General features: G+C 37.1%; 1 protein-coding gene across 1 annotated transcript; it reads right to left on the minus strand.

Moving 5' to 3' along the window:
- Positions 1-696: 696 nt before the first annotated feature.
- LOC144452540 (dehydrogenase/reductase SDR family member 11-like) lies at positions 697-10,937 on the minus strand. The gene is made up of 7 exons (XM_078143641.1): positions 10,806-10,937; positions 3,612-3,827; positions 2,926-3,020; positions 2,255-2,387; positions 1,880-1,972; positions 1,520-1,585; positions 697-732 (listed from the first exon to the last, which is right to left on the minus strand). Exons 1-7 carry the CDS (start codon positions 10,935-10,937, stop codon positions 697-699), a joined length of 771 nt encoding a protein of 256 aa, XP_077999767.1.
- Between the last annotated feature and the right edge of the window lie 764 nt (positions 10,938-11,701).

The following is an 11,701-nucleotide window of genomic DNA, read 5'->3' on the forward strand; positions in this document are numbered from 1 at the left end:
ATCCACAAACTACCAATTCTTGTCATAGGGCTACCATAATTTGTAGCTGGTAGTCCTGAATCCACAGACTACCAATTCTTGTCATGGGGCTACTATGATTTGCTGATGGTAGCCCACTCAGGTTACCACTGATTATGTGATGATTTAAGGATGGAAGATTTACAGACATATTTTAATAACAAACATATTTCCAATAGAGGAACTCTGTTTTCAGTTCAGGAATATAGGACTATTGGTCACCATCCTTGGGCTACCAATTTCTGAAATTGGTAGCCTACCAGGACTACCAAAGAAAACAGTTTCAAGCCCTGCATAAATGGTGTGAACAACTGATACCGTGTAGAAAATACAAGTCCCATGGGATTTACTATATTAACGTCTTATACGTCATTTTCCTCACAAAAGACAAATGAAAGTACACATCGCATAGCCTGGCACAATATGGATTTCAATTATTCTACACGCAATATTTTTTACTGGTTTGTGAATAAAAGGTAAATAAATTTCATATGACCATGAAAACTAGCGTGATTGCATTACATGCTTTTAATCAACAACCCTCTTATGCAATCACACGAGATTTCTTCCTTGAATAGATTATTAGCCCACAAGTGACTGTGTGTTGGTTATATTCTATCAAGATTTCTAGACTACAGGGTATCGTCACCAGGAGCTTTGTTACCGTTCCACTTCATCTCAATCATCTTTAGGACCGAAGATAACATCATGGATCTAAAATAAATATAAAATCAAAATACAATATGATTACAAAGATATTTACCAAACTGAAACATATTGTCACACCACAAGGGGGCTTAGGTTCAGTTAGTTTTGTTTAGGAAAACAGCCAAATACTAACAAACAAAAAGAAACAAATAAATAAAACAAAGAAAGAAACACAAACAAACAAATACTGACAAATAGTCACAATTTTTAAACAAAACTAAATGAGCTTGAGCCCCCTGTGATCACACTCACAAGTCTAGAATCTATTGTAACGACAGATCTAGAATCTCTCATATCAAGTAATATTCTGCATCACAAATAAGCTTGCCTCGTATGACCAGCAGGCTTTCTCTGTGGAGATCACACTATCAATGTTTGTTGACGACGACACTACAATAATACCGATGTACAGTCATCCTCTGACCACTATGCTTGGATTCAACCGCTGGGATGTTTACAAGTTATGACCAATGTACACCATATCGGGGCGCCCTCACGCGGCATAACACAAACTTCATTCACAAGACCGTTGAGGGTGGAGCGACACATCGTATTTTGCAATCGGTCTGCTCTATGTTACTTACTAGTACTATTCGGAATAAGTTTGTGACGTAAAGGAGTCTAGTACTCTAATAAGAGATGACGTCATCCATATCTGTTTGATAAATATTTTACTATCATGGATGTACTGGCATATAAAAATGTAGCATTTACAAATGTGTGTTCGGAGTAAAAGCAGTGACGAAAAATAAACCACATTCGATACAACCGTTGAAATGCAACTGTAGCATACCTTAATGCGTGCAGGAGCCTTAAGCAAGTACATCACGGTGTCGGCTATGTCACCAACCGTCAATAACTGTACGTATAAAAAAGGAGAAATAACACATCCTTTCGAAAACAGTTATTTTGGCAATTATAGCACAAACAAACAAAATATATAATGTTACTAGTAAAAATACTACTGAATGTTGAAAACAATTAAACATTAACAGTAATTATAATGACGGTATACTTGAAAGTGGCAGTCAGAAAATTACACGTGACACATAACTTCATGGTTATGAATTCGGGGTCCGAAGTTAGAAATTGTTTTTGATCGCATGTTTTTATGCAAAAATGTGATAAACAATGAAAAAATGAAATAACGTACCTCTTTACTTTGTTGATAAGCAAGTACGGCTTCCTTGTGGTCAGGATACATGCGTAAAGCAAAATCAGAGATAACTGTGCCGGGCGAAATCATCTGGAATTTAAAAAGGGAAATGTAGTCAGAGTGTAGCGTGGAGAGCGTGTAGAGTCAACACATGACAGCTGTCTTTTGCAACCAAGGTGTGTCTTGTTTTGGAAAATAGCTTCACGCTCTCTGAGTCTTAATTCCAACAGCACACATCATAGGTCGACAGGCATTCGCCTACATACATATAAGATACTTTTATACATGGTATAAACAACATACTAACAGTTTGAAATGAAACTTTTGAACAACATAGCAAACAGATCTTCATTGCCAAATATCGAAACTTACCGATATTCGTATGTTCGATCCCGCCTCGAGTAATTCCTGACGGACGCCCTCAGTCAGGGCTTTCACCATTGCTTTCGTTCCTGAATAGAAATATGTGTTGCTCCATTCTTTTTTTATTGCATGACCTGCAAGACTGTATAATCATAAACAGTTAGCAGCATGAAAAACAACAGTTGGCAACAATTACTTCAGGCATTAATACATTGCCTAATTACAAAAAAAATCGTTATTTATGCAAACACCTAATTAATATGCATGGTATATTTACCAAAAGCTAATCAGTTCTAAACATATCCCAAAATAAGATGTGTACCAAATTTCGTTTGAATTGAGCCAGTCGTTTTTGAGAAAACAATGACACAGGGAGACAGACATACATACATCGCCATACTATAACCGTAATGTCGATGCAGGCCTCTAGTGACATCAAGCACTGGTACGGTGTTGACGTAATATGGGTTTCTCCGACATTTAGTAAACGTGTATACTAATTAAAATTCAAATATGTATCATCGAATGTATGTCGTTTATTTATCATGTCCTAATGCGAGGTTTGGGTTCTACCAAAAGCAATTGATGGTTGAGTACGCTTTGGTAAAGAGTCAACAGGTGTCTTTTCAGAAAACTATACTCTCGACTTGTGTTTCCACGGTGGTGACATGCACACATACCTTCCAATGTTGATGACGTAGCCGTCATCTATCCCTCGTTCCTTCATTGATTTGATAGCTTCCCGGGTACATATCGACAGACCCAACACGTTTACCTGTACGAAAGTATCATTTATCAGTCAACTTGACATTTTTAGGTACATAAACTCACGTGAGAGGGGCACGGTTTATCTCGGACCACTGTGGTTTTATCTAGCAAAGTGTTACTTCAGTTTGAGTTATATACTACTTAGCTATCAGTAGAACATCTGACCTACTAAAACGGTCAGATGATTTGAACATATAGGTAGACATGAGCAGAACGGTTCATTTTAGACCAGTTTAGACCAGAATGTAGAGACACTTGTTTAGAAGCTGTTTCTGTTGGGATATTTTAACGGTTGTGGAAAGAGGGGGGAGGGAGTAGTTGACTAACTCAGGTGCGGTCCTCGCCTAGCTGTAATGATTGCTGAAGACTTCATAACATGAACCCAACCACCCATCCTAAAGGGAAATCAATTGCAAACGATTGAGTTTGCAGTACCACCAACCAATAGCATATCATATAAATATGGGAGCTCAGACCACTATGTATGTTCTATGTTGGTCTGAGATGAGAGTATTATTATAATTGTTCCTTGTGTTGTGTAAGTACTCTGTCGGATAAAGGATTCTATGAAGTTATCTTACTGAAATTATTGACTTACTTCGAACATTTCTCGCCACTTCTCCGTGTCTCCACACAATAGTTTCTCTGGAAAAGCGAGCCCTGCATTATTTATGCAAATATCCACACCACCGTAATGTTCTTTGATTATTTCAAACATCGCCAAAATCTCCCTTTCTGACCTCATGTCACATTTAATCGCCCGGATGTGAGTTCCACTTGAATTTTCTAAGCCACCGTTTTCCGTTTTCAATTCCTAAATAAAATATTTTTTTTTTAAATGCTATTTTAGCTACGATGATATTCAAAATATGTCGATGTTGATTCACTACTTACAAATATGCAAATGGTGTCATTAACATACATAAAATAAAATTCAGACATGATAAGATGACCGTGTCGATTTATGTTTAATACTAGTTGAATGGAAACATCTGCAGGAATATGCAAATGATGTCATTAACATACATAAAATAAAATTCAGACATGATAAGATGACCGTGTCGATTTATGTTTAATACTAGATGAATGGAAACATCTGCAGGAATATGCAAAAGATGTCATTAACATACATAAAATAAAATTCAGACATGATAAGATGACCGTGTCGATTTATGTTTAATACAAGATGAATGGAAACATCTGCAGGAATATGCAACAATTCATGACAAGCTAGGTGTGCACATTCAGGTGAGCTGAATTAAGAATTTAACAAATCCCATATTTTCTTCTTGAGCTTTGATATGCAGTTTTTATCTCCTTGATACTTTATAGAGAAAAAAAATCATCACTGCATGTTTAGTGGTTGATAACAGGGGACAAGTTTGTAATCTAAATTGCACTTTACAAAAACGTATGATTTGAAATTTGTATACCAAAATTCTCAAATGTGAGAAATGTGCCAAATTATCAATTTGGTGTAAATTTTGTCGTCATAATTTCCTTTGGAAATTAAAAATAAACAGCAGTGTTGGTAAATTTTAAACTATTATTATTAATGTTAACAGTACCAGTCATGGAAGAGTCTCAGAACTATAGTTATCCAGATTCTCTGACTTCCACCGCAACACAGAGAGTGCTTGGTGGAAGAATGAAGTAAGGTAATCCACAGAGACATGGACAGACTAGCTAACGGGTCGCTAACGGCTTTTATCCTGAACTTGCCAATGGAAAAATCATGGAATAGGAATTTGCCCGAGCCATATGATGGGCAATATGGACCAGGCACTGTTGTAAACAATTTAGGTCAAATTGTTTGTAACAATATATGATCTAGGCTTGATAACTCGATCAGACCATTACATGGGAGCTAACCCAGTTTAGGTTAACATAATTACAATAGAATCATCCAAGCCGTTATATTACCTGAGCATGTTCAATTTTGGTCGTAAATTGTTTTTTGAAGTATGAAAAATGTTGAATTTTATTAAAAACTGTACCGTCAATTGAATATTATTTTATTGAAACTTTTGCACTGTGAGGTTATGAGTTGACTTGTATGTAGTCTGAGATGTAAATAAAAACAGACCCTGGGTAACTGGGTAACCGTTTCCATGGTTTCTTTTGGAGGGGACAGTCTATACGTGGAGTACGGTACGTAACTCGATGCAGTTCGATTTGTTGTTATCTATTTCTATTTCAAAGTTTCAAAGGCGGTAATTAATTAACCCTAATCCCATAGTCGGATTACATGTACGTGCAAAGGGGCATGTATGAAATATGACCACATCAACACCACCAAGTCAGGGTGACCGTATCTGTTTCAACGCCCTCTACGGCAGGATTAGAAAAACATCATGTCAGATGGAACCCATCGAGCGCCGTACGTATCTGAGCAAAAAAATGATTGTATCAATTATTATACCAGTATATTGATGGCACAAATCGAGAGAGCTGATTGACATCAAACTAGTGAGTCTAAAATTAGTTATAATGAACAGTTGGCTCCGTCCAAGTTTTGATGTTTACAAATTACTTCGTACTTGGCATTCACTGTGTTTGTCGTCTGCTTCGAAAGTTGCAGTCTGCTCAGTCTGCAGTGATAGTGAACTCAGCGGATTGTCAGAGGAAGATTTTCTCAGTGAGAGAGAACAGTTTATGGGAAATAATGAAAGTAATTTGGCAAGCAGTCGGGTTATCGCGTATTTGTATTTGTACAAATATCATCGCCTGTACTACTAAGGCAAGCATGTTCTTCCGGACTCGGCAGCTGCAGAAGTAGAAGTGCCAAATGGAAACAGGTACGTACGTGTACGTCTACGTGTAACATGTGTAATGTCATAAACAGAAACAGGCGTACGAGCTCACACTGACCGACTTACCATTATCATGCATGATTATTCAAATAAGAAATTTGACTGGGATTATGCCGGTATTAGTCATCAATCCAGGTGGGAAATCCCCAAACCCGAAAGCCTAAATACGTCCCGTGAATACAGTCTTGTATATACCGTATACGTACGTGGTCACGTCAACCTGCTGCATGCATGCCATATGTACGTCTGTCTATCTCTGCTTCTAGCTCTGCTCTGTCCTCATGCGTCACGCATCGAGTCGCGAAGCATGTCGTATACAAACCATTTCAAGTGAGGTGATTTATTCACAACTTAGTCCTGCAGCTGCTTGCAGACGGTGCACGGGTCTAGATTACTGACATGACCCTCAATACCGGATAAGGAAGGGACGACTTACTCCGTATGCAAGCAGGACTATTCACAACTGTACTTGTACTTCAATGTACAGGTTATCCCCAGAACCAAATAGCAGATACTAGTACAATAAATCATAGACCCTCCACCCTCTGTGGGTGGAGGGTCTATGAATAAATCAATTCACTGCAGCGACACACGCGTACACACGGCTTTCACATGTGTCATGTGTCGACATTCAGAGTCGGTATGATACGCGCGCGTCGCATGCGTCAGATCAGCAGCGTTTTCGTTAGGCAAATTATTTATGGGGGGGGAGGCAAACGAAAACATAAATTGTGTTCTTATCTTGTTTCTGATATTTTTCAATATACTGGTATAAATATATTATAGCGATAAATCACCTCTTCCCCCCTCCCATTTTTTTTAACGATCGTTACGATGAGAAACGGAGAGTTAAGTACAACAAAGGATTATCGTGATTAGGTACTAGGTGTACCACATTACACATTTTAGAGCGTCAAACCTTTCTTTATATTGAAAGATAAAGAGGAAGAGGATGTTTGAACAGATAAAACACCCACACCACATCCTGTAATTCAACAATAGAAAGTATATGAACACGTATGGTGTAGCAGACTTCAAAGCCGTATGGCACTGAATTTGGGACTGTACTACCGGTCTGTTGAGCGTTTCTACAATTACAATGTATATATCTATTTATTTAGTGTACTCGGGTCATGTTATACGTGATTGCTAAAATATTACACACAAAGTGAGCATAATTAATAGGTTGCGACCAGATTTTATGGCGGGGGGGGGAGAAAGTATTTTGCCAAAAAAATTTAGTAGTTCGCCAACGTCATGTCATGCCTATTATCAATTCATTTAACAATGCTTTCCTATAGGCAAGTTTAAAATTTGCCAACGAAACCACAGTGTGTTATGGTCGGTCGCGGCGGTCAGTCGGTCATTCAATCAACATGCAACTATTATTGGGTCATACCCCCGGGAACATATCTCTCTACGTGTCCAAAGTGGTATTTTGCTTGTGTCCCCTCGTTGAACTATATACCAGTGTATCTATTTACTGTTGATCAAATATCGTCAGTTAGATCATTGATCTCAAGTTAGAAATGGCTGATAAAATGTTGCTATGAACACCCAAATATGGCTACCCTAGTATTAAAACAGAGATTTTTTTCTTAAAGATGATACTATTTCACTTTAAACTGACAAGTATAGGATTGTCATCTATTTACCCATCCTCCATATTTTAGTATGTTTTATGTCTATTTTTTTCCAACACAGGGTTTCATTTTCATAGCAGCAATGGCAATATTTAGTGAAGTGACAATGCTTACAGTTTTGATATGGGTTTATTTTCAAATTTTCAATCGTTTTTAAAAGGAAAGTCAAAGCAGATTTATTTCTGCCTTTAGTACACTTGTATTGATTACTGCTATCAATTTACATAATTATGACTTTTGTGTGATAAAATCGTACTTTGATAATTTAATTTTGAAATCTTGTAAAGATTCACTACTGCACTTGACACGTGTTCTGCAATTTTGGGGATTTCCTGCAAGGGTTTGTGGGAAACCTCTAATAATATTATCACTTTTACCCCAATCTCTTTGTCTTGGCACTAACTCACACACACACACACACACACACACACACACACACACACACACACACACACACAAACACACACGTACACATATACACACATACACACACAAACGCGCGCGCGCATACACACACACACACACACACACACACACACACACACACACACACACACACACAATATACTTCTACTGTACCCAACGCTAACTGTTACATTTCTTCACCGCGTCAACAGTAATCAATGCAAAACGTTAGGAAAGCGTTTTCATCAGACATTGTTAATATTATCGATAATATTGTCCAAACTCTAACAATATACATACGTTTGACTAACCAGTTTGAAATCCATTCCTAGAAAGCGTTTTACCCAACACTATTGGTATTGTTAGTACTATTGTTTAAAAGTATATATTTTGAATAAGTTGGAATATCCAGACGAAGTCTAATAACTTAGACATAATTTAGTGTCAGACTTTTAGGCGATATTGACATGACATTTTACAAATGGGTGTACGACATTCTACAAATGGTTGTATCAGTGTATGTGGTCTTTACGAGGCAAGGAGTTTAAGCTGGTCTGCATTAATATGCAAATGACAGAGGTAAATAGATCACGTGATGCATAGAACCTTTCGCCTAGAGTTTTTGTTGACACGGCCTTGCCCGAGTTGGCATAAGCTTACATTTGCAAGTTTTGCAAATCATTCTCAAAAGTTTGCACAGGCATGCAAGTTCACTCGAGAATTGGTCCAAGTCGACCAAGTCATTCATAATTTCTCAGGGAATGACTGAGTATAAGATATAACACTTGGCTGCAAACTTGACTAAATAACAGACGATTTTTTGGATGAAATTATAAAGTGATGACGCAGCAATTTCTGGAACGATATATAGGTCAACTGGTTGTTCACGCAATCTGTACATCTCACCTTGTCTCGTAATTTCTCGGACTTTGTGCGTTGACGTGACGTTTAGTATTTTTGTATTTGGTTTGTTTTGACCCAATTTCATGACAGCCTAACAAAAGAAATGTGTGGTTCCGGTTACCCGAACGCACCTAGTTTTTCACGCCGATCCTAAACTTATTTTGACGTATTCGTAAAAGATAATAAAATCGCGAAGTCTCGCAAGAAATAGTGGATGCAGAAACGACATCAACCAAAAAAGACAATATAAAACTGTTCTTCCAATCTGTAATGGCTGTACATCTGACGTGAAGAAACCAGTAACACAGAGAACATATGGAAAACAACGGAAAATATAACTACCTGAACTAGACACTTACATGAAAAAAAAATCTACCTATTCTAAAATTGAGTGTAATCGGAACCACACAATTGTTTTTGTTAGGCCAAACATACCAGCGCCGTAAACAGGCTACATACACGTGTGCATGGTGTAACACTGTAAGTGTACTAATTCTCACGTGTACATAGACATACGGTCAATTTCTGTTTAACATCGAATGTTTCAATATTTATTACGACAGCGCAAAGTCCGACCACCTGATTTAGGATGAGCAAAAATATGGCGATTTCTATTGGTCAGCATGTGATATATCATCGAATGACTGTTGTACACACACGATTAAAAAATTGCTTAGTCAGCAAATTTAACTTATCATCACATCCTCTGACACAAAAATATGAATGAAATTAAAGTAAAAAATCCAAGTAGTATCTTAGTTACTTGCTTACATATTATCATTTTCATAGCAGTTGATTTTTACAATAATGGTATCCTTTTTATTGAGCAGTTTATTCTTAGACGGTATAATTTTATTTCGCAGTTGGTTTTTACAATATAGGTGCGGTACATTTTAACTCAACAATACTAGCAATTTTGATATGCAGCAGAAACTGTAGTATGTATACTGTTTTGACGGAGAGAGGAACATTTCTCGTGATGGAGTTAATATGACTGTAAAATGATACGAATATCCACTGTCAGATGAATGATCATCGTATATATGTAGATCCTATAGTAGTAGTATCGGTATTACTTTATGTTTACTCTTTTTTAGCATCAGTCTGAAACTGTGGTCAGTTAATACCATACGATTCCCTTAAGAAATTAAGAACAGAGACATTTGTTCTTCAACGACTGTTTTAGAGGCTGCACTTTCCCTTTGTTGTCATAGAATAGTTATTAATAATATCCCTATGTATGTATGTATGTATGTATGTATGTATGTATGTATGTATGTATGTATGTATGTATGTATGTATGTATGTATGTATGTATGTATGTATGTATGTATGTATGTATGTATGTATGTATGTATGTATGTATGTATGTATGTATGTATGTATGTATGTATGTATGTATGTATGTATGTATGTATGTATGTATGTATGTGTACACGTATACGTATTTATTGGTGTTGTGTGTTTGTATATGTGTTTGTGGACAAAACATATGCTTCGATGCATGTTACCACACCTTGTTCATTGTAAAACATTCACTGGTATTTGTGAGCATAGCTACGTTGGTTTGTTTGACTAATACAAGGGTAAGTCAACTAAACGTCGTGATTGCCATCAATATAGTGTTTACTCAATTCAGGGAACAAAAATGTCGTTTTTGAATGATGATATTGTGGTGTGTTTTTTTAAATTGATAATGATTGTGAATGGATCACTTTTATTTAAAACGTTACTTCGACTTCTTAATACACCTTTTAAAAAAGAAGACGGAAAAGCTATTTTTATCAGAAGACAAATGAGGGTGAAACGTAGGACATACAAGATCGATGCTTTTAGGACACGTTTCAATCGCGTTGGCATGAGATGTGATGATCGTCAGGTTCGACTTCGAAACAAAATCTTGTCGTCAGTGAGATATATACATGTGTGTAGAAATTACTTAGTATATGTCAAAGTGTTATATTACAAGATTGTAGAAATTATGTTTTCTGTCTCTAAAATCATGCTGGTGGGACTCGGAGAACGTACCTGTATTTTGTCAACAGTACGGCCACATCCAATAACTTTGATACCATGCTGTGACAATTGTTTGGCTAACTCGGCTCCAATTCCCGATGATGCCCCCGTTATCAATGCAACTCGTCCTTTCCAAGCTTCCATGATAGTTTAATACCTGTTACGGTCGGCAATCAAAGATGATTCAATTCCAAACTTGAATTGTGCTGTTATTAGATCTTCAAGTCCTTCGGAGCAGACGAGCAACCAGTGAAATGTCGTGTGGTTTTTTGTGTAGCTGGGAGCAAGATAATGGTACTTGTCTGTAGTACCTGGCTAAAGAGAGAGTGTTCAGATTTGCCTCCAAAATAGTAAGCTCTAGAGATTCGAGTCAATTCAGATACACTATAGACATGGATACACGTACAACAAAGCTAACACCTGGGGCTGACTCTTCTATAAAGCCGATCCGATCGACATAGGTAGTTGACCAAGTTCTACCGAACAAACTAGAATGTATTTCTTCCAACCGTGTCGTAATCCGGGGGTGACACCCCTATCTTCACGGAAGGAATTTCGACGTTGTCAAACTTACTCACAAGTGTAAAACATTAACTTCCTGTAACGACTTCATTATATGTGACACGTGCAAGTCCATTTGAAAAAGGGCATAAACGCATTTACATATTAAACATGCTACATAGAAATTAATTCAGTTTATAAATCGGTAGAAATATCTACAATTATTTAACCCAGTATTTCAATGTCTAACTCTATTCGGGTTTAATTACCAAACAGCAAAGGGCGAACATGTAGGCCAAAAACGAATTTAACAGTTTTTTAAAAATGATACAATATATCTTATAAATCCATATACACACTCAATACCACGTGTATGTGTGTGTGTGTGTGTGTGTGCGCGCGCGCGC

The sequence above is a fragment of the Glandiceps talaboti genome, chromosome 22 (assembly GCF_964340395.1).
Source record: "Glandiceps talaboti chromosome 22, keGlaTala1.1, whole genome shotgun sequence".
Taxonomy (NCBI): Eukaryota; Metazoa; Hemichordata; class Enteropneusta; family Spengelidae; genus Glandiceps; species Glandiceps talaboti.